Below are 25436 nucleotides of genomic sequence, written 5' to 3'. Positions count from 1 at the left end.
ATAAAATGAGGGTAATAATAACCTGCCAGCGGGAGGAAAGAACCTGTCTGTCAACTTGCTGAACTTCTGTCCCCAGTATTGACGTCCATAGGGCTGGGATAAGGAAACGTTCCGGGAGACGAAGCAGCCTCCGGAGGCTCGTTCGTGCCAGCTCAGATTTGCCCGGAAGCCGATGCCACCTGGCCAGCGGCGGGGCCTCGGCGACCAATGAGGGCCCCTCCGATGACAAGTCGGCGCCACCCGCCAGGAGAGACACCCTCTCTCCAGCCCAGTCCTACAGATGGACTCCGTCATCAATAATTTATTAAGAACCTCCTCTCCATTGGCTGACGCCTCCACCCGCGCCGGCAGCGGCCCAATGAGGAAGGACTGGAGAGAGCCCTCCTGAATAGTGAACGAACGCTCGTGACGTGGCGACCGGAGATTGGCTGCGAAGGCTCGAGGCGGGGCCAGCTCGGGCGGCGGCGAGCGCGGCTGAGACAGCTCAGTGAGAGCCGGGGAGGGTCGAACCCGGAGCAGGGTCGGCGTGTGAAGCCGACAGGCGGACCGGCGGCGAGATGTTCAGCTGGATGGGGCGGCAGGCGGGCGGGCGCGAACGCGCAGGCGGCATGGACGCCGTGCAGACGGTGACGGGCGGCCTGCGCTCGCTCTACCTGCGCAAGGTGCTGCCGCTGGAGGAGGCGTACCGCTTCCACGAGTTCCACTCGCCCGCGCTGGAGGACGCCGACTTCGAAAACAAGCCCATGATCCTCCTAGTGGGCCAGTACAGCACGGGCAAGACCACCTTCATCAGGTAACCCGCCCCGCCCTCACCCCTGCTGGACCCCTGCCAACCACCTAGATGGCGGCGATCCTCCCCACGTGTGCGCGTGTTTTCACCCGCCTCCCGCCGCCCTCGTGCTCCCTGCAGCCCCCACTTCCCCTCGCGGACCCCTCGCCGCTGCCTCCGCCTCCAGCATCGGCGTGACCCAGGTTCCCTGTCCGAGCCCGGTGCCTGGGTGCCCGCAGCCCCGCCCCGGGGCGCGGCGGCCCGAGGAGGAGCTGGCTCTCCCCACGCGGGCACAAGGGTCCCGGGAACCCCTTCTACCGGCGTACTACGGGCCCTCCTTCCTTGCTCTTGGAAAGGCACTCCTCCAGCTGGCTTTATCCTGTCACCCTGGCCTGGGGGCCCAGGGAAGGCAGGGAGAGCAAGGCTATTATAAGCGCCTTCTTGATGAGCGAGCGAGGCCTAGGGCTGGAAATGGGGACAGAAATGGGAGTATCACAACGGACTGTTGAATCATAGTTGAAGAGTTAACCACCTAACACAGTGCCTGATGCATAACTATTTATTGAATGAATGAATGAATGAATGAATGGCAACAGTAGAGGGTATTGCCCATGCTCCCTTCTGCTGAGGTCAGTGCATGCCCCACCACCACCAGCAACACCACCACCACAGTGTTCGGGGGAGGCGGTAGAGAGGCCTCCATCATTTAGCTCTTATACAGCCTGGCCTTTAATCCAGCCCTAGGAAGTTAGCTGGGTGTAGCTGCTGAACCAGCCGGCGCCCAGTGGAACTAAGGGGGAGTGTCATATTACTATTCGTTAGTTTCCATTTCTTAGGTGGCTCATTCCCTCCTAACTCACCCTTGACAACTGAAAATATTTGTCATGCTCGCTGTGTCTCCAAAAGCAAACAATTACTGCACATGGCCTAAACTTCAAATCATATAGCTTCCTCCGAAGTGATTTTTGATGGGAAATAATTTGCATTGAAACATTGCTTTTTGAAGAGACTATTTTACTGCTAAAGCATCTGGCATATGGAGGCTCTGGTTAGACTTGTTTTCCTGGTTTAAACCTTGTGTCAGTTGAAACAAAGTGACTGACTATTTAAGGTTTTGGTTTGGGGTTTTGGAAATTGTAACAATCTCATCATCATTGATGTTCAACAGGTGTTCAGAAAACTGCATCTGTATTTGGATACATGCCATTTCTACTAAGTAGAGGCCTCTTTTTCTCCACTCCAGTGACCTAAATAGTTCCTACAAATAGAGTGGTTGTCACTATAGGAAATATGTTCAAACCAGGCCTGCAGATACACTATGAATGAATTCAGCAAAGCAAATGCACTATATTGAAATATAGTTCTAGGCAGTAAGTTGAATGTGAAGGAAGACTGAAGAAAATAATTTTTAAATTGCTTTATTTGGTGCTTATTAATAAGCTGAAAATAGTATTAAATATGTCACCCCAGACACTCAAAATGAATCATAGAAATATTCCAGTAACTGGCACCTCAAAAAATGACAGGCAATACACTTAAGGTCTCAGTAATACTAACCAGTTTTTTTTGTGTGTGCGTGTGAGGAAGATCAGCCCTGAGCTAACCTCCACGCCAATCCTCCTCCTTTTTTTTTTTTTTTTGCTGAGGAAGACTGGCCCTGGGCTAACATGCATGCCCATCTTCCTCCACTTTGTATAGGACACCGCCACAATATGGCCTGACAAGCGGTGCATCGGTGCGCACCTAGGATCAGAACCCGGGCTGCCAGCAGCGGAGCGCATGCACTTAACTGCTTTGCCACGGGGCCGGCCCCAGTAACCAGTTTTAAGTATATGGGATAATGAAATATTACTACCAAGTGGTACAAGAGTGGGAAGTGGACCTTTTGAAATATACAGATAAAGAATAAGAAGGTAGCATTGTTATAATTATAATAATCTCAGACATTAGTGGTGGCATGTTCACAGCACCCTGGGCGCTTCCTCTTGTCTGTCTTGGCCACAAGGGCTTTATTGTGCCTCCTGTGATTAGGGAGCCTGTTGATGCTGAACCAACCTGGATGTGATATGGGTCTCTCTCTGTTCCCACAGACCAGATAATAAGCAAGCCTGAGGCAGGAGAGCACAACTTACAGGAACATGAATCGATCTTTTTTTTCAGTTTCCTATTTCATTATATTATTTCTCACTCTTCTTTCTGTTTCATCATTTAGGGGGAGCTTTGTGGAATAGCTAAGCATAGGTTTAAGAAGGATTTTGAGATTTGACTCCTGGCAGCTCCATCCAAATGGACCACTTCTCAGTAGGTACTGGAGCCATGTGCAACTCCGGGGTGAGGGAGGAGTCACCTCTCAGGGAGTCACTTGCTCTTGAGAGACCTTCCCTGACCTAAGTGACTCTGACGTAAGGTAGCGGGCAGAAAGTGCACTGTGAGGTTGGAAGAAAATCAGGATGGACAGGAAGCTTGGTGAGACACTGGAGACCTGAGTTTGGTTTCAGGGTGGAGCTAAGGGGAAGAGATGTAGCTCCTGGGAGGAAAGCCCCAAACAAAAGGCAGCTACCCCACAGAGCCCTGCACTGGGACTGGGGAGCAGAGGGCTTGGCCCAGGGTGCTGACCATCCTGGATCCTGCCTGTTTTCATGGCTCTCTTTGCTCTGAGGCTGGTCAGTACTTGAGTTGTTTACTTCTAGCCATTGAGCATTAAAAGTTCACAATTGGTTGTGAGATAGGGTGCACCTATCTACATAGTCATAGATTCTTACCCACCTGGCTTCCTGCACATTCCAAGAGGTCCCTGGTAACACAGAGACTGCATTGATATGGAGGGAAACTTCTCTTATTGTCAGACCACTCAGCAAGGCCTTCAGTGTGCATTCCACACCTTTAATGAAACCTCACACTTCCCTCCTTTTGTCCCATGACTGAGAAGAACTGGGACCCACTAAAACGTGGTGAGCCAGGGCATTCACCAAGAGTGAGGAAATTGTGTGTGCTTTTTTCTGATGAAAAAGTCTTCTAGGTGGGGTGAATAAAGAGCCTGAGTGTCAAAAAAATATGCTCACTCCTGCGTGGAAGATCACCATGAGGGGCCCAAGTTCAAGGAAGAGGACGAATAGAAGGAGAGTCTGGGTGGACTCTCCTCACGTGGACCACAAAACTGGCCCAGGAGACTTCAGATGTGATGCAGATATTTGTCAGTCTCTTTGGGGTAGAAGGAGAACAGCTGATAAGCCTATTGTCCCACTGACAGTTTTATTTCTCAGAAGACAGAGGATGCAATGAGAGGAACTGTTGATGCTCTACCTCTGACCAGCAAGAAAGAATTGTCCAGAGAAGGAGAAGAGATGGGTCCGGGGAAAGTGGCCATGTCATTTTAGACTCTGTAATAGCCAAGGAAGGGTAGATGTTGGGCTCGCCAGGCTTGTGTCCAAAACCTGAGGAAAACAGATTTCAGAGATTCCCTAGAAAAATCCCTAGGCCCAGGTGCTGTGAAGGAAGACATTTCCACTGAGAGGATGTGAGGCTTACCGAAAATCAATGCAAACTGCATGGTTGCAACTTCTCATTTTTAAGAGCTCCACTTTCTTTTTTTTCCCTCCTATGCTCTGTCCCCTTCTCCCAGAAAATTTATTCTGATGAGGAAAGAAAGAGGGAAGTCACTCAGGAAACTGTATGGGCTTTAAAAGGGTAGAGACCAAGAAAATTAGGCAAGAAAAAGAAATAGAAGTCATGTAGGTTGGAAAGAAAGAAGCAAAACCATCTCTATTCACAGAGGAGGTGATCTTGTATATAGAAAATCCTAAACTCTTAAAACTAATAAATGAGTTGAGCAAGGTGTCAGGATAAAAGATCAATATACAAAATCCATTGTATTTCTATGCACTGGCAATCTGAAATAATCTGAAATGAAATTAAAAAAACAATTCCATTTATAATAGCATCTAAAAGAATGAAATACTTAGGAATAAATTTAACAAAAGTAGTGTAAAACTTGTGCACTGAAAACTACAAAACTTTGTTGAAAGAAATTAAAGAAAACCTAAAAAAAAAAAAAAGAAAGCCATCCCATGTTCATGGATTGTAAGACTTAATATCTTTAGAATGGTAGCACTCAAAGTGATCCACAGATTCAGTGTAATCTTTACCAAAATCCCAACTGCCTTCTTTACAGAAATTGACAGGCTGATCCTAAAATTCACGTGGAAATGTGAGGGATCCAGAATAGCCAAACAATCTTGAAAAAGAACGGAGTTGGAGTTCTCATACTTCCAAATTTCAAAACTTACTACAAAGCTACAGTAATCAGAACAATGTGGTACTGGCATAAGAATCGACATATGGATCAATGGAATAGAATTGAGAGCCAAGAAATAAACCCATACATCTATAGTCAATTTGTTCTTACAAGCATTCCAAGACAATCCAATGGGGGAAAGAATATTCTTTTCAACAAATGATGGCGGGACAGTTGGATATCCACATTACAGAAGGAATAGAGAGTGACTGCTAATGGGTACAGGGTTTCTTTTTGGGGTGATGAAAATGTTCTGAAATTAAATAGTGATATTAGTTGCACAATTTTGTGAAACCACAGAATTGTGCCCTTTAAAAGGGTGAATTTCCTGGTATATGAATTATATCTCAATAAAAAATATAAAACAATTCAGTCTTCTAATACTAAGCATCCTATGATTTATTTAATTTTCATAATTCTGCAATTAGTGCCAGTCAAGTAATTTCTGCATGTGTGCCATAATTTAAAACAAAAGTGGATGCCAGAAAGAAAGCAAACAAAAAAGTGGAAATAAGCTAAAAGAACATAAGGACAAAGGAATTAAGAAGCAGACATGAGAAAAAAGGGGGTACAAATAGCCACCAGTCTCTACGTGGCTTTTTTCCTGTATATTCTTGTCAGTGTATAAGCATGTTCATTCTTCATAACACTCAAATTAAGTTAATAAAATCAGGTATGATGTTTTCCTATAAAATACTTGATAAAGTAGTTGTGTTTTAAAACTTTAAATATTATTTAAATATAGTGTTCATAGGGAAAAAGGGGCAGCGGTTCTATATGCAAGGGTGGAAATAAGGTTTATGGACAGCGTGAAGCATTAAGAAGCCGAAATGAGTGAGCTGAGAAGGCAAAAATGCCTCAGACAATACAAAAGCCTTTTTAGGCATGATTAGAACAAGAAAAAGATTCAGGAAGTGATAGGCCCACTGCTTGGGCCTCTGGCTGTAATGTTAACAGAAAGCAGAACTACTTGGCTATTATTCTGCTTCCTCCTTTTCTCACAAAGAAAATGATCCAGAGATGGTAGAAGGGAGCCCAGCTATGTTTGAGAGGATTCGCACCCAGAGGACGAGGAGCTCTCCAGGGCCTGGCACAGGCAAGGCCCAGTAAACACCTGGGTGGATAGACGGATGGGAGGACCATGTAGGAGGAACTTGCAGTTGTGCTCAAAGAACTGTGTTTGGTGATTTTTAAGAAATTATGAAGAATATGAAAAGTATCAGAAAACTGGAAGCAGGCAAATGTCCCAGTTTTCAAAAAAGAGGAGAAACAGATTCTGTTTAAGAATAAAGCTCTACTTCATTCCTTTGAGAAGCTCTAGACTCAGTTATTAAAGAGAAGAAAAGTAAAGGCACTCACCAGGAGGCGTTCACCCATTTAAAAAAAAGTCCCATTAGGGAAACACTGCAGCCCAGTATGGTGGTTCTCACCCTCATTCAGGCGCTGGAGGCCCTGAAAATCAGTTTCCTGTTCCAAATACCGTGCCCTTTGCAGATCTCTCTGAAATACTTAGTTTTTACAGAAGAATAGACTATATTTACAGTATACAGTATAAGATCATACTTATATACCCTACTGCTTATTTATTGAAATAATATTGATTTCAAGGGTGGGCCCAGCTATCACAGAAGTTCAAGTTTCATGGGGAATGTGGAAAAGAATCAACAAGCCATTAGGGCTCTGAGTGACAAGAGCTGTGACACTAGAAGCACAGGGGAGGATGATGGCATGGGAGGGGCCCTTCATTCAGGCTCGGTGGCTGGAAAAGGCCTCCCTGAGGATGCAGCCTAAAAGCTGAGCCCTGAGGAATGAGCCAGAATTAGCTGCCAAAGGAGACCGGGAAGTGAGGGTGAGAAAGCGTCGATGATGAAGCCCAGGTTTCTTGGGTAACCAGGTGGGTGGTAGAGCTGTCCACTGAGATGGGGACACAAGAAGAGGAAGAGTGGGGCATAATTATGAGTTTAAATTTAAACCCATGTTTAAGTGGACAGCCAGGTGCCCAGTCCACAAGGGGTGGGACTTATAGGTCTGGAGCGAGAGGAAGAGGAGCTTGTGGACGCACTGGGAAAAAGTCACCAGAGAGGTGGAGCAATGCCAGGGGAGGATGGTGGTTCAGAGCCATCTTAGGATTCTTTTGGTTGCAAGTGACAGAAAAATTCAACTAAAATAGTCCTAAGTAAAAAGGTACAAATTTTCTCATGAAACTGATCTGACCAGAGTGTGCTGGCTTCAGGCCTGGCCTAGGACCCCAAGGGACGCCATCAGGACTCTGTCTCTCAGCTCTGCTGCCTTCCTCGTGTTGGCTTCGTTCTCAGGCAGTTGCCAGTTATGGGGTGGGCAAGTGGCCATCTCTAATTCCAGACTCACATTCTGCCAGCCTAGCAACCCCACTGAGAAAAAAAAGAACCTCTTCCTCAACAGTTTCAACAAGAGTCTCAGGTTTGATTCTCCTTGATTCAGCTCTGGCCATATGCCTATTCCTAAACCAATGCTAGAGCCAGGGGAATGAAATACCCATGCTGGAGTGCACTGCTCAGCTCCCAAACCATGTGGACCAAGAGTGGGGAAAGGTGGCTTCTCAGGGTGCTATTATCAAAGAAGGGGAAATGGGTGCTAGACAGGTGAGACAGGTGCAGACGGCGCTCACCAAAGCCAGGGAAAGAGAGAGGGGTGGTCAGCAGCGGCACATGCTTCTGGGAAAAGGATTGAAACGGAACTAGTGGATTAGCCATCAGTGGCCAGGGTGACCTTGGCAAGAGCTGTGTCAGTAAGTGGTGGTGATGGAAGCCAGGTGGCCGTGGGTTGAGGAATGAGTGGGAGGTGAAGCGTCAAATATAGAAACTCTCAGCAACTGGGCACTGAAGGGGAAGAAGTGTGCCCTGGTCCCTGCATTCCAGAGGTTTGGTTCAAGATGAGCGGGACCTCAGCAGAGTTAAAAGTTGATGGAAGGGGCCGCAGAGGGGGAGCAGCTGGTGTTGCAGAAGCCTGGGAGGAGGCAGGACTTGGAGCAAGGATTCTGGAACAGGAGTGGGGGCTCCAGGGCAGCTGGGGTGTGGCAGTGGTGGCAGTCAGCTCTGCAAGGCATTGCAGGCTGGCCTCTCCTCCATTACATCATCTACCTGACAAAGCAGCAGCAGTCCCGGAGAAGTAGGAGAAGTGGCGGGGGGTGGGGGTGGGGTTTAATTATAAAATTCCTTGCCTTAACTCACATGTAGAAGCTCACTTGTAAAAGACATTCAATATACTTTTCAAAACGTTGGAAAATTATGAATTGGAAAGGCTTGGTTCCTAGATCAGGCTGCAGGTCAGAATCACTGGGAGATCTGAAGCAGATTCCAGGGCCTCATCCCAGACCTCCTGAATCAGGATCTCTGTGGGTGAGGCTCAGAAATCTGTTTCTGTTTTTATAAACCACCTCTCAGAGTAATTCTTAGGCAGCGTTCCCCAGGAAAGATTTGGGAACCATTGATAGACGAAGGTTCAGCTGATAGAATCATGACAATTGAACCAACCAGCCTAAAGAGGGAGACTCGCCCTGGGGGACCTTCCATGGCCTGTGGTCCATGCTCCAACTGTTCACATTTTTAGCAAATGACCTGGATGAAGACATAGAAGTCGTGCTTACAAAACTGGGGATTATGCAATAAATGCAATGTAATAAACAGCTTTTTTCACTTAATATGATATAATGAACTTTTTCTTGTGTCATTAAGTAATCTTCAAAAATAACTTTAATGACTGCATCATATTCTGTCATACAGCTTGGAACACTTTCTAATTTTATGCTGTTATGATAATATTGCAATGAACATTCTTGGCTATAAATCTTTGTATTTCTAGTTTTTTTCTTAGAATAGCTGTCTAAGCATGAATTACTGTATCAAAAGGTATAAATATTTTTGAAGTTTATAGTATTCCTGATTTTATATATATATACACACTATATATTTTTATCCTGAATATATATGTATACATATTCCTATTCAAAAAAGTTATTCCAAATTAGACTCCCACCAGGGAGTCTAATATGAGGATCGTTATTTCACCAAACTATCAGTAAAACTAAATATTACTGTTAAAAACAAGTAAATTTGATAGGAAATGTTTTTTTAATTTGCTTTTTTTTTTAACTAGTGAAGTTGAACTTATGTATAGTCATCATCTATATTTCTTTGTGAATTGTCTGTGAACTTTGCCCAATTTTTATTTGGAGTATTAGTCTTTATTTTGTGGATATTTAAAAATTTTGCTCAATAATGGCTATCAATTCTTTGTCATAGTTATTGTAAGTATTTTTCCAGTGTGAGGTTTGCCTTTTAAATTTTTTATGATAATTTTTGACATGCAGATATATTTAATATTTGTGGTCAAATCTAACATTTTTTTCCTCTTTCATGATGTCTTTTGTCACTCTTATGCCCAGAAAATCCTTGTTTATCCTAAGATTCAGTAAATATTCACCTATATTTTCTTTTTCTAAATAGGCTTTTTAAAATATTGAACTCTTTAATCCCCTTAGAAATAAAGTCTATTTAGAAAGTTTTTTTTTTTTTTTTGAGGAAGATTAGCCCTGAGCTAACATCTGTTGCCAATCCTCCTCTTTTTGCTGAGGAAGATTGGCCCTGGGCTAACGTCCCTGCCCATCTTCCTCTACTTTATATGGGACACTGCCATAGCGTGGCTTGACAGGCGGTGCATAGGTCCTCGCCCGGGATCCAAACCTGCGAACCCCGGGCCAGGGAAGTGGAGTGCACAAACTTAACCACTATGCCACCAGGCCAGCCCCAAAAGTATTCATTTTTTTAACACTATTTATTGAGTAATCCTACCTTTTCCCTCTGTTATGTGAGGCTTCCTCATATGCTAATTTATTAAGTATTGGGAGCTTTGGGACCTTTCTCCCTCATTCTGTTGTTCTGTTGGTAGAATCTTATACCTGCATCACACTGTCTTAAGTATTGTCACTTTAAAACATCTTTAATAAATGGCAGTGCAGACCCTTCTGATCTTATTTCTCTTTACTTTCCAAATACTGTCAATGATCATTTCCTGTTCTTCTTTCAGAGGAACCTTAAAATTACTTCGTTAGAGTCTTCCCAGAAAATCCCATAGGGATCCATGTGTATTGGAACTGCATTATATCTTGGCATTTGCTCTTCCCAAGCAGGAACTCAGTGTTGCTTTTTCTCAGACCTTCTTTTTTATATCCCAGAAAGATGGTTGATTTACTCATGCAGGTTCTGTATACTCTTCTTAATGATGTTCTTAGGTATTTTATACTCCTTCACTCATGTGAATCAGATTATTTTTCCTTTATATTTTCTAGCTGGGTATTGCTAGTATGTAAGATAGCACTGATTTATTTTTGCATTTTCATTTTGTTTCTGTTCATTTGATTCAAGTTGTTCAGATAGCTTTTCAGTAGATTCTCTTGGATTTTCTAGATAGATAGCTGTATCAGTTACATTCATAATTACTTTGTTTCCTCTTCTGTTTCGTATGTTATTGTATTGGGAAGTGAGCATTCATAGCAAGCTTCTAATTTTAATGGTCATGCTTTTGTTTTTCACCTTAAGATATGATGTTAGCTGTCAGTTTAATAGTTTATAAATTAATCACATTAAGAAATTATCATTATATTACTAATTTTAAAAGAATTTCATTTGAAAAAGTTAGAATGAATGTTGAATTTTATTAAGTGCCTTTTTACCTTTTCCTTTAACCTGTGTTCTGTGGAATGCAATTCTAGGAGATCGTTAATAGGTGTTCAAAGAACAAAAGGTTCTAATGTCAAGTAACTTTGGGAAATGCTGTATTCTATAGTCTCCTCATGAGACTTTACAGTGCTCCCAGATCAACCTAAAGTCTGTTGTCAGATTCATAAATTACAAGTCATAACATAGAAAACACTTAATAGATCTTCATTACATGAGCAAAGGAGTGACTGAAAAAATAAACGGCACAGTAAGAAACTGGGAAGTATGTTGCTTTTGATTCCAGGAAACTTCCTCTCCCTTTCTTCTTCTTCCTTTCCTACCTTTCCCTTTCTTCCACCCTCCTTCCAGAACAGCATGGAAGGTGCAGTGGAGCAGCTACAGGTACTGGCATAGGTTAGATAGCAGTGTCCTTTAAGCATAGCTCAGCCTCACGTAGTTTAAATTCCATTCCTAGCTGGAAAAATAGAGATCTGACAAGGCTTTCCCCAGCAAATTCCAGTTTCTTGGTCCAACAGGCTAATGTCCATTCCTTTGGTTGGTACAGCAGTTTCAAAGATGATGTTATCTGAACAAGCACTCCTGGTGATAATATGTCAATGATTTAACTAAGGGAAAACCAAAAATGAAAATAAAAGCTAGGTTTCACACTTCAGGAAGACGCGTAGTTTTAAAATGGAAGTGAAGCTTGGCCTGACAGTTTTTCAGTAACTCAAAGAAGATTAAATTTTTAAAGTAGATGAGATGTTTGTTCTGGGATAATTTATCTCAGCATTATTTTTAATAGCAAGAAATGGGAAGCTATTTAAATGCCCAACAGTAAGGAAGTGGCAAACTAAATTCATACATATTTGCCTTGGAATAATATGCAGCCATTAAAAATCGTGTTTTCAAAGAATTTTTAATGGCGTGAGGAAAAACTAATGGTGAAAAATCTAGATGCAAAATTGTTTAAATACTTGGATCCCAATTTTGTGAAGAAAAAATTATATTCACGGAAAAATGACTAGATGGAAATATATCAAAATGTTAAAAGTAGTCATTATAGGTTCTGGCTTGGTGGCACAATGGTTAAGTTTGCACTCTCTGCTTTGGCAGCCCTGGGTTCACGGGTTCAGATCCCAGGCACGGACTTACACACTGCTCATCAAGCCATGCTGTGGCAGGCGTCCCACATGTAAAGTAGAGGAAGGTGGGCACGGATGTTAGCCCAGGGCCAATCTTCCTCAGCAAAAAGAGGAGGATTGGCAACAGATGTTAGCTCAGGGCTACTTTTCCTTACCAAAAAAAAAAAAAGTAGTCATTATAGTATGCTCTTGTGCAAGCTACTTCACTTGTCATCAGCACAGTTTTCTCTTCTATAAGCTAAGGATAAAAGTACTTGCTCCAGTGACAGTGAGGGTGAGGTGATAAAACATGTGTGAAATGCCTTAGAAACTGTCCCGCGTGGTGTCGTAACAGTTGTGTGGTTGTGGTGGTGGTGTTAGTACTAACTTGCTAGGAAATAATTGTATATTCTGGACCGTTTTATAAGACTTTTGTGATAATAAATGTTTGATTCTTCTCCCACTTCCATTTCTTGGAATTAAACATGAAGATAAACAAAGGAAACTGCTCTAGAAACATCATTTCCAGATTCGAGACAAACCGGAATTGAAGGTCTAACCTTTTCCTTTCAGTCCCTCTCCTAGTGAAATAGCGGATCAAGTATTATCCATAAAAAATACATTATGTAAAACTTTCCAACACTTAGTATAAATTGAAATGTGTTTAAACTCATAGCCCTGGATTTAAAAATAAGGAAATAAAGCTGCTCCACTGAACTCAAAAGTTGTACTTTATATATTTCTTTTATGTCTATATGGTTTAAAACCTTAGTGATACTCAGAGGAATAAAATGACTGTTGCGGTCTTTTTAAAAATGTCCCAGGCCATATCAATGAATTGAACCCTGAAGCTGTATGCACAGATGCCAATGTATGCACAAACATGTTTTTTTTTTTAAAGTCCCAATTATCATTACACAAGCCATTTCTCTAGATTTTGGCTTGAGAATTTAAAAATAATGCTCATAAAGCACCCACAATATATGTGCCATATTACTTTTTAGAGTGCTTACTTAATGAATACCTACTAAAATGTCTTAGATTTGGATATTTGTTATGATTCACAGAACGCAGGACTGGTAAGAAATCCTAGGTTCTAATAAACCAATTAATCTACTTGAGTCTTAGTTTTCTCATCTGTAAAATGGGGATAAAAATAGTACCTACCCCATAAGGTACTAGGATGAAATAAGTTTATTCAGCACTTAAGTCCTGAAACATTAGATGTATTACTAAAATAATTGATGCCTTTTCCACTATTCCAAGGACAAGTGTGACAGTCAAAACCCAGAGGAATGCCCAGGGGAGACAGTTTGCAACTGGAATTTTGGATGTCTGTCATTGAATAATGTGCCTCTTATAGTTTGTTTTTTAGTCATTCTTAAGCCCATCTTTGAGAAGAGCTGTTTGAGTATGTTGAGGGACCTGTTATCATCTTGAAGATTTTTTTCATCCCCTTGTCACAAATGACATTTTTTTCTATGAAGTTAAAAAAAAAAATTTCTAGCCTAAGCACTGGAACAAAGACACTGTCCACATACACCCTGACATGAAAGCAGCTCCTTGAGCATAGGCTGAGCATGGCAGCCACTGTGCCCAGGCACCATTTGGACAAGGCCGAACCCTGGCTCTCAGGGGACAGGGACGAGGAGGTGACGGGTCTCCCGTCCTCCCCACCACCCGCTCCGCCCAGCTGCTTGGAATCCACATGTCTCTCCCTGGGCAGCATAAAAGTTGATGGCTTAGCTCGAGACTCTTGGGGCAATCACCACTGGAGTTGGCAGCCCTCTCTGAGAACGCAGGAAAAGGAGAGCAAGGTGGAGCCAGGGACAAACACCCCCTCTAACGCACAGGATGCCTGTGTGCTGGGCCGGTCGGCTCTGAACCGTGGTAGATTCTTTCTGTAGTCTTCCTGTGGCCTCTGGTTCCTTTGAATTCTTGTTATTGCAGATCACACCACAAAGTCCCCGGAACTCATTGCTTTGGGAAGGCCTCTGAGGTGTCAAAAAATAGTTTAACACAATCCATCAGCCCTGTATGTGTGGCTGTGTGGGTAACCCGTTTGTGTACATCACACCTCAGGATCCGCTTAGACTCTTCCTTTCAAGGTGCTTGGCTTTGAACCTCATCACTTCAGTCTCACTTGCTCACATCAGATACTCCGTGTCCTGGCTGTTCTTGGTCCCTCACTGCACATGACACATGCCTGCCTGCCCAGCAGTATGACATAAGTGTGTCTAAGCTTCACAATCCCCCAGTGTAACTCTTCTGGGCAATCAGCTTAGAGTGTCAAATATTAACTCCTGTATCTGTCAGGTCCTACTTAGGGTACCAGAAGCTGAGGGCTGGGTGGAACCCCAAGGCTATGGGGCTGAGCCTGGTGTAAATGCAAAGGCCTCGGGCCAGGAGGGAGGAGCTCCCAGTCCTGCATGGCTGCTAGCGAGTTTCACCAGCAACATGTCACTTTCCTGCTCTAATCCTCAGTCTCTTCACCTGTGGTGACATGCAGTTGAAGCAGATGATTCCTAAGAGACTTTGGGGCTCTAAAGTTCTGGTATGTGGACTGTGCCCTGCAGGAAGTGATAACCTGTCAGAGAAGAGGAAAGAGGCCCACAAATAACACCAGTACTCAGGGTTCCGTGAGGAGCTTCACAAGAGAAGGGGCCCAGAAAAAAGTCCTGGAGTGATCAGGGAGGACTGCCCTGGAGGAGGTGGCATTTTGTAAAGTGACTTAAAGAGCCGATAGCATAGAGAGTAGAGATCATGAGATGTGATTCCCCCCCAGACAAAGGGAATGAAGTGAAGGAGGACAGGGGCAGGAATTTCAGGCCTGGAAGAGGCTAATCAAGGAGGAAAGAAGGTCCATAATAGGAGAAGAGCAAGAGCCCAGACTACAAGGTGGAAGAGGGTGACTTGTGGGGGTCCCTGAAGGGAAGTTTTCTGGGGAGGACTAGGTTGTTAGTGAAGGCTGTCTGATTAAAGTGGTGTTGTAGAAAAAGAATCTGATCCTGGAGGGCAGATGCCTGGGAGGCAACTGGGAAGTGACCAGAACCCAAATGGGGTGTGAAGAGGAGGCAGAGAAGTGAGGAAGGGGGGCCAGAGCCTGACGGCCGCTGGATGAGGGCGGGGAGAAGTCGGTCAGTCCACGGATGCTGGTTCCGCACCTACCATGTGCCAGAGGCTGTGTTAGATGTTGGGGGTACGATGGTGAGCCAGACAGACGAGGGCCCCTCTCAAGATGCTCCTACCATCCTGGGACAATAACGTGCAAACAGTAACATGACATAATTTCAGATAAATGCTGTGAGTAGGGTAATGAGAGAGCGAGAGAGGCAAGGGGATCTGACAGACTGAAGAGGCTGCTTTTGTCAGGGTGCTCGAGAGGAGGCCTCGCTAAGGAAGTGCTGTTCAACCTGCAGAGGCCTGGGTGCACTGAGCGCCTCAGCCCTGTGCCAGAGTGTTCCAAGCATGGGGGAAGCATGAGTGAACAAAACAGACAAGAAGCCCTGATTTTCTGGGGCTTACACTCTCCCAAGGGGAGACAGGGAATAAATAAAAAATAATAATAAATAAATAAATTTTATATTATGGCAGAGGGAGATAAGAGCTATGGGGAAGAGAACACCATTTTTTTTCTAATTTTTTTGCATTTACAGATAATGCTGCAATGGACATCTTCATGCAAAAATCTTTTTCATGTGTCTAGGATTTTTCCTAAGAATAGATTTCAAAAAGTAGAATTACTCCATTTTAAAGGCATTTAATACAAAGTATCAAATTGCTTTTCATTGAGGTTATACCAATTTATTCCCCCACCAACATATATCAGGGTGTTTACTTCACTACACCCTCACCAGGGTTGAGTATTACGAGTTTTTTAAAATGCTAATATGCTATGTCTTTAATTGGTATTACTTTGATATTGAACATTGAACTTTGGCTTTTTATTATCTGTGGGAGAAAGTATCACAAAGCGAATTAATAGTGTAAGCAAGCTATATAACACAGTAGTTCTTCCTGGTTCTAGTTCTTCCTATATGTCTGGGACCCAGAGACTGAATGATTTACCAAGGTCACAGTTCAGGGGGCACCTTTTACTTCATATGGATTCACATTAGCACCAACCTTTAAAAATAATTATTTGTTAAAGTTCTGTTTGGCAGGGTTGCTCCTTAGGAAATTCTAGCTTCTATTACAGTCTGAACTTGAAAGTAAGAAACACCTGCTCTACTTTAAACAATTTCATACTTTAGGTTTTTCATTGAAACCCTTGTGATTCCAAAATTAGTGGGTTTTTCTCTACTTTATATAAATGAAATATGGGGAAGCCATTCAGGCACTCCTTGGCAAGGACGGTCCAACTTACCCTTGTGTGTGTTGTTGCCTCGCGAATCCACATGCCCCCCACCCCTCCCTGAGCCCCCTTCTCACCTCCCTGGGGCTTGGAGGTGGAGGGCCCTCCCCTGCCCAGCCCTGGGAAGGTGCTAAGAAGGGGCCGTGTTGCAGAGAGCCACCCGAGGTGGAACTCAACACACGGCTCTTCCCCTAAAAGGTAGTGTGACACTTCTTGTTGGCTTTGTCTGTTTTATTGGTGTGTGCGACCTTTTGTAGGCTGTCTTGCGAGCCAACCATTGCTGTTAACATTGGTCCTATGGGACGGTGCCTGTCAGGTTTCAAACCGACACTTGGACCTAACCCTTTGTGAGTTGGGAGACTGTGTGCCGCAGGGAGCCTGGTGATACTGGATGCTGTTCTTCCAAGCCCCGGCCCATCTCCCCTTCCCCTGTCTCTCCCACGGGCCTCCTGGCGTAGCCTCGTCCAAGCCGTGGGGTGTGGAAATCAAACTGGACGTGGGAGAGGTGCGATCTGGACTTGAGTTGTAGCTTTGCTGCTGAATGACATCAGACTTGAGCGCCCAGCGTGGCTGTAAAACTTGAATTCCACATTCATGTGCGTATATGAAATCCACGCGCTCTGTGTACACTCTGTGCGTGCTGGAGATCCACAAGATATGAGATGTTCTCACTGTAGCTCTTACCAGGATTTCTAAGATTTGTGTGGAATTTCATAAGAATTTATAAACATGAACATTTCTGCTTCTAAGGGTATTTACTAGTCTACTAGCTGCCTTAAAAAGTTTTGAAAATTTTTAAAAATTAAATTTGAATGTGTTTTGAAAAACAGCACCTCCTCTCCCCAGCTTCTCCCCAGGGAGAATGGGGAGAGCTGGCCCCTTTTTGTTCGGGCAGCCCACGGACCACGCAGGAGGGCAGTTTGGAGAGCTGTTTTCCTTCACTTCGAGGAAATTGGGGGTCATGGAGCCTCATGCCCAGTGACACACTCTGCGTGAGGGCCCTCCACTCCCCTCTTGCTCCTCAACCTCAGCAAACCACGAGCTCAAACCCAGGTTTAAACATATCTGGAGATAGCACAAAACCTGGAGTCCGACTGCCTGTGTTCCATCTCCACAGAAACACTTACTGTGTGACCTTGGGCAACTGCTTAGCCTTTCTGATGCCTCAGTTTTCCCACCTGTAAAATGGGGGATAATGTTTCCACCCACCTCAGAGTGTTGTGGGGATTAAACGAAACAGTTGTGCATGTAGAGGGCTTTGTACCACACCAGGTAAGTAGCGAGTTCTCAGTAAATGCTGGGGGCTATTATCTGATTTTTTTTCCCCCACATTTACTCTAAATTTATGGGACATAGTTAAATGATGTATCTATGCTGGTGCTCCACAACTTCACAGAAATGGAGAAGCTTTGGATGATGTTGAAACTGACACTGAAATCAATTAAACGTTTAGAATATAGCCTTCTAAGATTGCTACACAATTTCAATTTTATTTACATAGAAAACATAGGTCTAAAGGGTGGCTTAATTTCTTATTCTTCGAAAGACGGCAACGTTCTATTGGAGAGTTGATAGTTCAGTTCTTTCCCTGTATCCCTGGAAATAAAGCCACAGGTTCCGGCCTTACATTTGATCAGTCAGGACATTTTAGAAACAAAGACATAGTTTAGGACTGAATAGATGGTTAGCTGCAGGATGGGGAGCTGGGGAAAGCTGTGCAGGTTTCTGCCCTTGAGCCTCTTCAACAGAGGGAAGGGTCACTTGCCTGGCAGGGCTGACACAGCTGTGCCCCAGTCCCCTCAACCAGGGCTTCTCTTCTGCTGCTCCCCACCCCAGGACCTGTTCACAGTCACTGTCACGTGCTCTCTGAAGGTGTTGCATTTCCACCTGTTGCTGGGTAATGAGTGAAATGTATCCCAAAATACTCCCTCCTTCGTGTTCCCCTTGGTTGCAAAGGAAGGGGGGAGTAGTCTTTGCCCCTGCATCCCATATATGCATAAATATACATGTGTGTTCCTACATCATGGAAAGGAAATCTTGGTGGGGAGGGAGGGGCTCTGAGGGGCTTCAGTGAATGAAATGCTGGTGGGGGTGGGGAAAAGCTATGTCAGGACTCAGCCATTTCCCAGAGAAAGCAGACTTTCCCCATCACTGTGCCTCTGGCTCCCTTGCCCCATCCCAACCATGTCATTGATCCAGGCCTAGGCCCTATATCACATCAATTGGTCTCCTCAGCCCTCTGAATAAGAACCCTCAATGCCATTTGCTAGGGCCACTACATACAGTTGTCCAGGTTAAACTACATGAGGACACCTGGGCGAGGGGGCGTGTGGGAGGTAAAACCCAGCTAGAGTCCTACTTGCTAAGCTGTGAACCCTGGTGCAGGGCTGTGTCTGCCTAGAAGGAGGGGCATCTTTTTCCAATTTGTACAAAGGGCTAGTGATGGCCCTGGTGATGTCTAATCTGAGCCCCCCTCCTTCACCCCCAGCCCCCATAGCAGCCTATGTTGCTGCCGAATTCTTTGGAGATTGTCTTCCTTGGCCACGACCTCCAGGAGTCCAAGGGAGCTGTAAAATGCACAAGGGGGGATGTGCTGGCCTCACTGATTGCGAGGGACAAGGAAGGAGATGCTTCATTATTTCATTCACTGTATTGAGTGCCATCTCTGGGCAGGCACAGTGCTACGTGCCGGGGATATGCATCTGGCCATAGACAGGGCCTGCCTGCAAGGACCCACAAATAGAGCAGTGTAGTAACCATGGTGAGTACCATGATGGCCGCAGGCACAGGCTGCCCGGGGCCCACAGAGGAGACATCCCCACCACAGTGGAGGGACAGGGACACTTCCCTAAAGGAGGTGAGCCTGAGCATGGCCTCCTAGGATGCATAGGAGCTGGCTGGGGGCGCTTCTCTGGGTGTTGTCTGTTGCGCCAATGGAACCGCGAACGAGCACTGCTGTGCTCAGCAGAAGTGCACGTCCAGAAGGCCCAGTAAGTCTGCATGATGTCTGACCTCTCTCACTGGGCTTCCTACACTGCGGGGAAAAATAGGTCTCTAGCTTTTAAGCTTTGAAAATTCATTATTAGCAAAAGAATAAATTGCCAATCATTCTCCTTGTCTTGGGGGTTGTATTTCTAGGTTTTTAAATGATTATGTTAAAAATTGGTAGACCCAAGGAGCTGTCGGGCCTCTTGTGACAACATGCTAAGTTTCTTGTCTTTTCTCCTCTCCCAGATACTTACTGGAGCAGGATTTCCCAGGCATGAGGATTGGTCCAGAGCCCACCACCGATTCCTTCATCGCTGTGATGTACGGGGAAACCGAGGGCAGCACCCCAGGGAATGCTCTAGTTGTGGACCCCAAAAAGCCGTTTCGAAAGCTTAGTCGCTTTGGAAATGCTTTCCTGAATCGGTAAGGACCAGCAAACTGCCATCTCTGGTCGGGTTGTTTTAAACCTTTTCTTTGGATTGTTGCCAGTTACATGTAAAGGTTCAAAAACAGAAGAACGGAGCGTGTCTGTTCCAGAAGAGAGAGGCTATAGAGAATATGCTTATCGTATTCAGATATTTGAAAGATTATCATAGGAAATGGTCATTTATCCCTATTCTGGGTGGCTTCAGAGGGCAGAGCTAAGGCCAAGGATTGGGCATATAAGGCCACACAGTACAAGGAACAAATTTCTAATAATTTGAGCTGTACAAAAATAAATCAAGTTGCCTTGTTAGGTAGTGAGCTCCCCGTCACTGGCAATGTTAAGTGGTGGCTGGATGGCCACATCTCAGGCATGGTGTGCTGGGGCCTCCTTCCTGCACAGAGAGCTTAGCTGAGAGGACCCCTTAAGTTTACCTGACACCCAGATATAGTCTGTTGATTACTCCAGGACAGGTCACCCCCCGACACCCCCACCCCCCACCCCCCCATCCCCCTCTCCCTCCGCCCCGGCTGTCCCTTATGCTTCTTACTCCCATGCTTTGAGCTGCTTCCTTATTCATTAGAATAGGGCAGGGGAAATAGAGTCAAAACAACAGAAAAAGTTAATTTTGCTACATGGTTGTTATCTTGTGGATGTGAAGTTGTGGAATCACTGATGTTCTGTCTTTGTTGGAGATGTGTTGTATTTGTACTGTCCCCTGACCTTTCCCCAGAGTTCCCGGTGAAATGGAGGGGTGCGGGGGCAGAGAACAAGCCAGCAGTTTCTCCTGGATGCAGCTCTGCGCCTTCGGACATGATATGCCCCTACCTCCCTCCCCGCCTCCTCTTTGCCACTCCTCCTGGCCTTTTTTTTAAAATACCCTTTTCTTGGGGCTGGCCCGGTGGCGCAGGGGTTAAGCGCGCATGCTCCACTGCGGCGGCCCGGGGTTTGCAGGCCCGGATCCCGGGCGCCCACCGACACACCGTTTGTCAAGCCATGCTGTGGCGGCGTCCCATATAAAGTAGAGGAAGATGGGCACGGATGTTAGCCCAAGGCCAATCTTCCTCAGCAAAAAAAGAGGAGGATTGGCATAGGATGTTAGCTCAGGGCTAGTCTGCCTCACCAAAAAAAAAACAAACCCTTTTCTCTTTCTTCTTTCCTGTCATTCCTCTTGCCCTTCCGTTCACCTCTTTTATGAGTCTGCTGCTTTAGACTGGTTGGTCTGGGGAGCAGGCGGTAGGAGGTGCAGAGCCAGGGAGGGGTCATCCTGCCCCTTTAGGGAGAGGTTGGACTAGAGCCGATAGACAAGAGACTTGAACCGCACTTCTCCTTTTTAGATGTTTTAAAAAATAGGAAAGGATCCTCCCAGAGGCTGAGGCACCTCATTGCACAACTCCAGGGGGCACCATTCACAAGGATTGTGGAAGAAATGATGTGCCTGGATGCTGTGTGGTGGCTCTACCGAGGGCGGCCCAGGCAACTTCCACAGGTGCCTTCTGTGAACAGCCAAACTCTCTTGGGACCTGTGCTCTCCTTTAAGGGCTTTGTTTTGCTGCTATCGCAAATCAAAGAAAGCATCCAAGTGGCAGCAAGGGAAAGTGGCGGTAGGATACACAGAAATGCGCAGATGATGTAGATGGAGTCACAGAGAAGTTCCATCTTGTTGCTGACAGTGATTTGCAGAATTGTGTCCAGATGAGTTTCTCCACCTTCAGGATTCTCTCCTCCAGGAAGAGTTTACTCCTCAACTCCAGGGCAGCCTTGGTTGGCACCAGAGCATCTCCTTGTGGGAGAAGTGAGGTTGAGCTCGGGTGGGAGAACACCAGAGGGTCCCTCAAGACAGAGTGGGCCACAGTTGAGGGGAAGTGGGACAAGAAGCTCCCCCAGCAGGGCCTCCCAGGGAGCCATGGTCACAGGGCAGGCATCAGCCAGGCTTCCTGTCCCAAGACTGATCCTAGAAGTTTCCGGAGGCCCTGGAAAGTGCAGGGTACAGGATCCTTCTCCATGGAAGGCTGCCTAGAATCCTGTGGTTTCATTACTGCCCTTAGTTTTACTCTTTTTGCCTGACAAAGGCTTAAAAAAGAAAGAAGCTGCCACTTTTCGCAAATTCCCATTTTGTGAAGTTCAAATTCACAAGGACAAAACCAGGAAGAGTGGCTACTGGCTTGTTTTATTTTAGCAGACAATTTACTGTATGAAAAACAAGCATCTGGGGAAGGTTTTGAATGGCAAGTGTCATTATCTCAGCATTTAAAACTTGAAAATAGGGCCGGCCCCGTGGCTTAGCGGTTAAGTGCGCGCGCTCCGCTGCTGGTGGCCCGGGTTCGGATCCCGGGCGCGCCGACACACCACTTCTCTGGCCATGCTGAGGGCAAGTCCCACATACAGCAACTAGAAGGATGTGCAACTATGACATACAACTATCTACTGGGGCTTTGGGGGAAAATAAATAAATAAATAAAACTTGAAAATAATCCATGCATTATAGAATCAAGCGTTAATTAAATTCAGAATATATAGAAAAATAACAGCAAATAATTATATGGCATTCACTCTGTGTCAGATACTGTTCTGAACTTTACTTGTACATTAGCTCTAACTCCTCACAAAAACCCTGTGACGTGGGTGCCACTATTATCTCCAGCGCAGAGAGGAGGAATTGACACATAGAGAGGTTAATTTAACTTTCAGAGGGTCACTCAGCTGATCAGTGGCAGTTCTGGGGTTGGAACCCAGGCCGTCTGGCCCAGAGTCCTGCTGGTGACCACTGCACTGAGCTGCCGAATGGAATTATGTTTCAACTAAGAAAATGTTTCGACTAAGAATCAGTGCCTACTGCCCCCCATCTACCTTTTAAGGCTGTCGTTAATATAGCCCGCCAACAAGGATGATGAAGATGATAATGATTACTTTCCAAATTATAGATTAATGATTTCATATACACTATCTTTTCAGGGTTAGTAAGACAGATGACACTATGGCCATTTTATAGATGAGAAAACTGAGAGCAAAGAAGTAAAATGACTTGCCCAAGGAGAGGCGGAGCAGGATTAAAATTCAAGTTTCCTCTTCCCTTGTCTCTACCACCCTGCACCTCATGAAGCACCGGCAAAGAGGAGTTTCTGTCCTAGCCATCCTGGTGGCCATGCATATGTGAGGCTCACCTATAAGGATGAACCTCATGTATATTAATAGCGTACTTAAGAGTAAACAGCCTGATTAGGTCGTAGCCACATGACAGTGCTGCTGTTTCATCCAGCACTTAAGTAAGAAAGAGAATCAATTAGTGTAGGGCACACGAATGTGTGTACGTAATTATAGCGTCCCTGTGGGGACATCAGCAGGGTTAATGCTAAAGGCAGGCAGACTTCTTTTTACACAGCATACTTTCAGGGAACTAGGTTAAAATACAGTACTTAGTAGGAAAGAGAATTGGTTGTCTGCTGTGGAGAACTTTCTCTCTCCGCTCCACTGAGCAACCACCAGTCCCCTCAGGGATAGGGCTCATTATCCTGCCCTCTCATTACAGGCGCTGGCTTGGACATCGGCCCCCAGGGGCATCTTTAAAAGAGTTTAGTACTTTGCCAGGCGATACCAGATGCTACCTGGAGGGTGACACCAGCCTCAAAGCATTAAGCAAACCAGTGGAACCTGAGTGTCAATCTCCAAGGCTGGTTTCTAAGAAAGTAGCAGGTGGTCTATAGCGCACCTCTGAGAAATGAAGGCAAATTCCCAAAAAGGCAGCTTCAAATTATAGAAATTCCATACTTGAACTATAGAAGAAGGAGTTGAGTCTAGAACAAAGTGAGTTCTATGGGAACAACTTGAATGTGAATTCTGAAACTCCACTATTCTGCTTTGCATTCGAGAGGAGTTCCACAGGCGGACCTGTCCTGGAGTTGGTCCATGGGAATGTGGTTATTGGAGTTCCCAAGTCTGTTATCAGGAGGCAGTTCCACCTCACAGAGGAGGAAATGGACACACCAACAGCACCCTGAGGGCACGAGTCCTGGGAGACGCCAGTGTGTTTTGGTCAGTTGGAGAAGTGTCAAGAATTGGCATCTGACTTTTCCCCCTGCAGCCTGCTTTTGAATTGGATGTTATGTTTTTCCCTCAATCTACTTTTCTAAAAATGGTAGTCTTTTTTTTAAAATCCAGATAGCTATAGACATTGTTTTTAGTTTAGGGTCTAGTGTAATTTTAAATTGTAGTCTTTCACAGAAGAAATTCTCAGTCTCAGTTACTTCTTCATTGCCTCTTTCTTTTTGAAAAATAACTGTAATCACTGGCCTTAGGAATTGAAATTTTGAAACTTCATTTTGAGCTGAAGTAATCCGAACAGTCCTTCCAGTGCTCCGATCATTTTATCAGGCCTGATGATGGCGATGGTTAAAAAAAACTACTGTCTTAACATTTGTGTAATGATTTAGCAATAATAGAATACATACATGTATTTTTTGTTATACTCTATTTTTACCTCTATGTTTGTAATTAAATGAGGCTTCATTAAATAGACTTTTTTTAGACTATGAATATTATGTAGTCACTTAATACCATTGGAATTTTTTAAAAGCTGACTTAATATGGCACACAGCATCAGTCCAGACACAGGCTGGCTCCACCAGCTCACTTAGCCGCAGAGATTAAGGAAAATAGGCTCTTGCCAAGAATCACTCTTGATTCACCAGCAAAATTGCTGGGGTTTTTTTCATCTGAGAGATTAAAGATTTGATTTGATTTGATCTAAGGGGTAATCATGGGCTTGTTATAGTCTGAATGTGAAAGTAAATTCCTCCTGGGCAGTGGAAGGTTGATCAGCCATTTGTGGCAGGACCATGTCGTAATAATTACTGCAGGTTAGTTGTCAAAGTCTTTTTGTATATTGTGTGGTATTTACTGTGCAAACTTAGGAAGTCCTGTCATCTCTCTGGTCTTACTCTCCTCAATAAGGTGAGCTGGGGTGGAAGGAGGTGATTTGAAATAGCTCCATACTCTCTCCGTTGTAAATTTAGATTTATTTGAACCTAATGATGACCTAGGAGTCCTCAGGCTGGTAGATTTGCTCAGAGACCTACACAAAGTCAAAGAGTGAGCAAGCCCAAGTGGGATCTTCTGCCTCCTGTTCACTGCCCCGCCCTCCACCAGTAGGGAGAGAGTGGGTCACACACATGGGAGCTACTTTGGCAAGGACTTCCAGGGCTGTGGCACGTCACTCCTTTGTTTCAGGATGTTGCCCCCTGTGTGACAAAGGTACACAGTGGTGACTCAAAGGCATGAAATGGAGGAGCAGCCTAGTAGTCAAGAACCTGGGCTCTGGAGTCAGACTGCCGAGGTAGCATCCCAGCCCCACCACTTACCAGCCATGTAACTTGGCAAGTTGTGATGTGTGACCCCGCTGTGCCCCAGTCTCCTCCTTTGTAGAATGGCGGTACACAGCCTCTACCTCTGAGGTTGTGGCAAAGATTGAGTTAATGTGTACAGAAAGTGCTTAGAACAGTGCCTGACATGCAGAAGTGGTCAGTGAACGTTTGTGCTGTTTATTACTAGATATCCCTGCATTGTTTGGAAATCAAAAGCAGTAGTAAGGGACTCCTGTTTTTTTAAAAAATGTTGACCACTGAATTGGAATGCTAGCATCTGGAGGCAATTTTAAGAACTCTAATCCTCTCACCTCCTCGTTTTACTGTGGGGCAGGACTCCTAAGCCCCTGGTCCGAGACCTTACAGCCCAGACCACTCCCTCACCCACCCGCTTTCTGTTACGCCTGAGCCTTCCTTGGTTGTGGGG

The 25436-nt window shown here is 45.0% G+C and overlaps 1 protein-coding gene across 1 annotated transcript in view; it reads left to right on the top strand.

The window, feature by feature from the left end:
- Positions 1-484: 484 nt before the first annotated feature.
- EHD4 (EH domain containing 4) overlaps positions 485-25436 on the top strand; it is a 74571-nt gene continuing 49619 nt past the window's right edge. The window contains exons 1-2 of the mRNA XM_058541330.1: positions 485-793; positions 19472-19648. Of these exons, the coding sequence (XP_058397313.1) occupies positions 558-793; positions 19472-19648 (413 nt within the window). The 5' untranslated portion in view covers positions 485-557. The remainder of the gene's footprint in view (positions 794-19471; positions 19649-25436) is intronic.

This window comes from Diceros bicornis, chromosome 5 (genome assembly GCF_020826845.1).
Source record: "Diceros bicornis minor isolate mBicDic1 chromosome 5, mDicBic1.mat.cur, whole genome shotgun sequence".
NCBI classification, from domain to species: domain Eukaryota; kingdom Metazoa; phylum Chordata; class Mammalia; order Perissodactyla; family Rhinocerotidae; genus Diceros; species Diceros bicornis.
The sequence above is the reverse complement of the archived record's forward strand: the minus strand, read 5'-3'. Positions and strand labels throughout refer to the sequence as shown.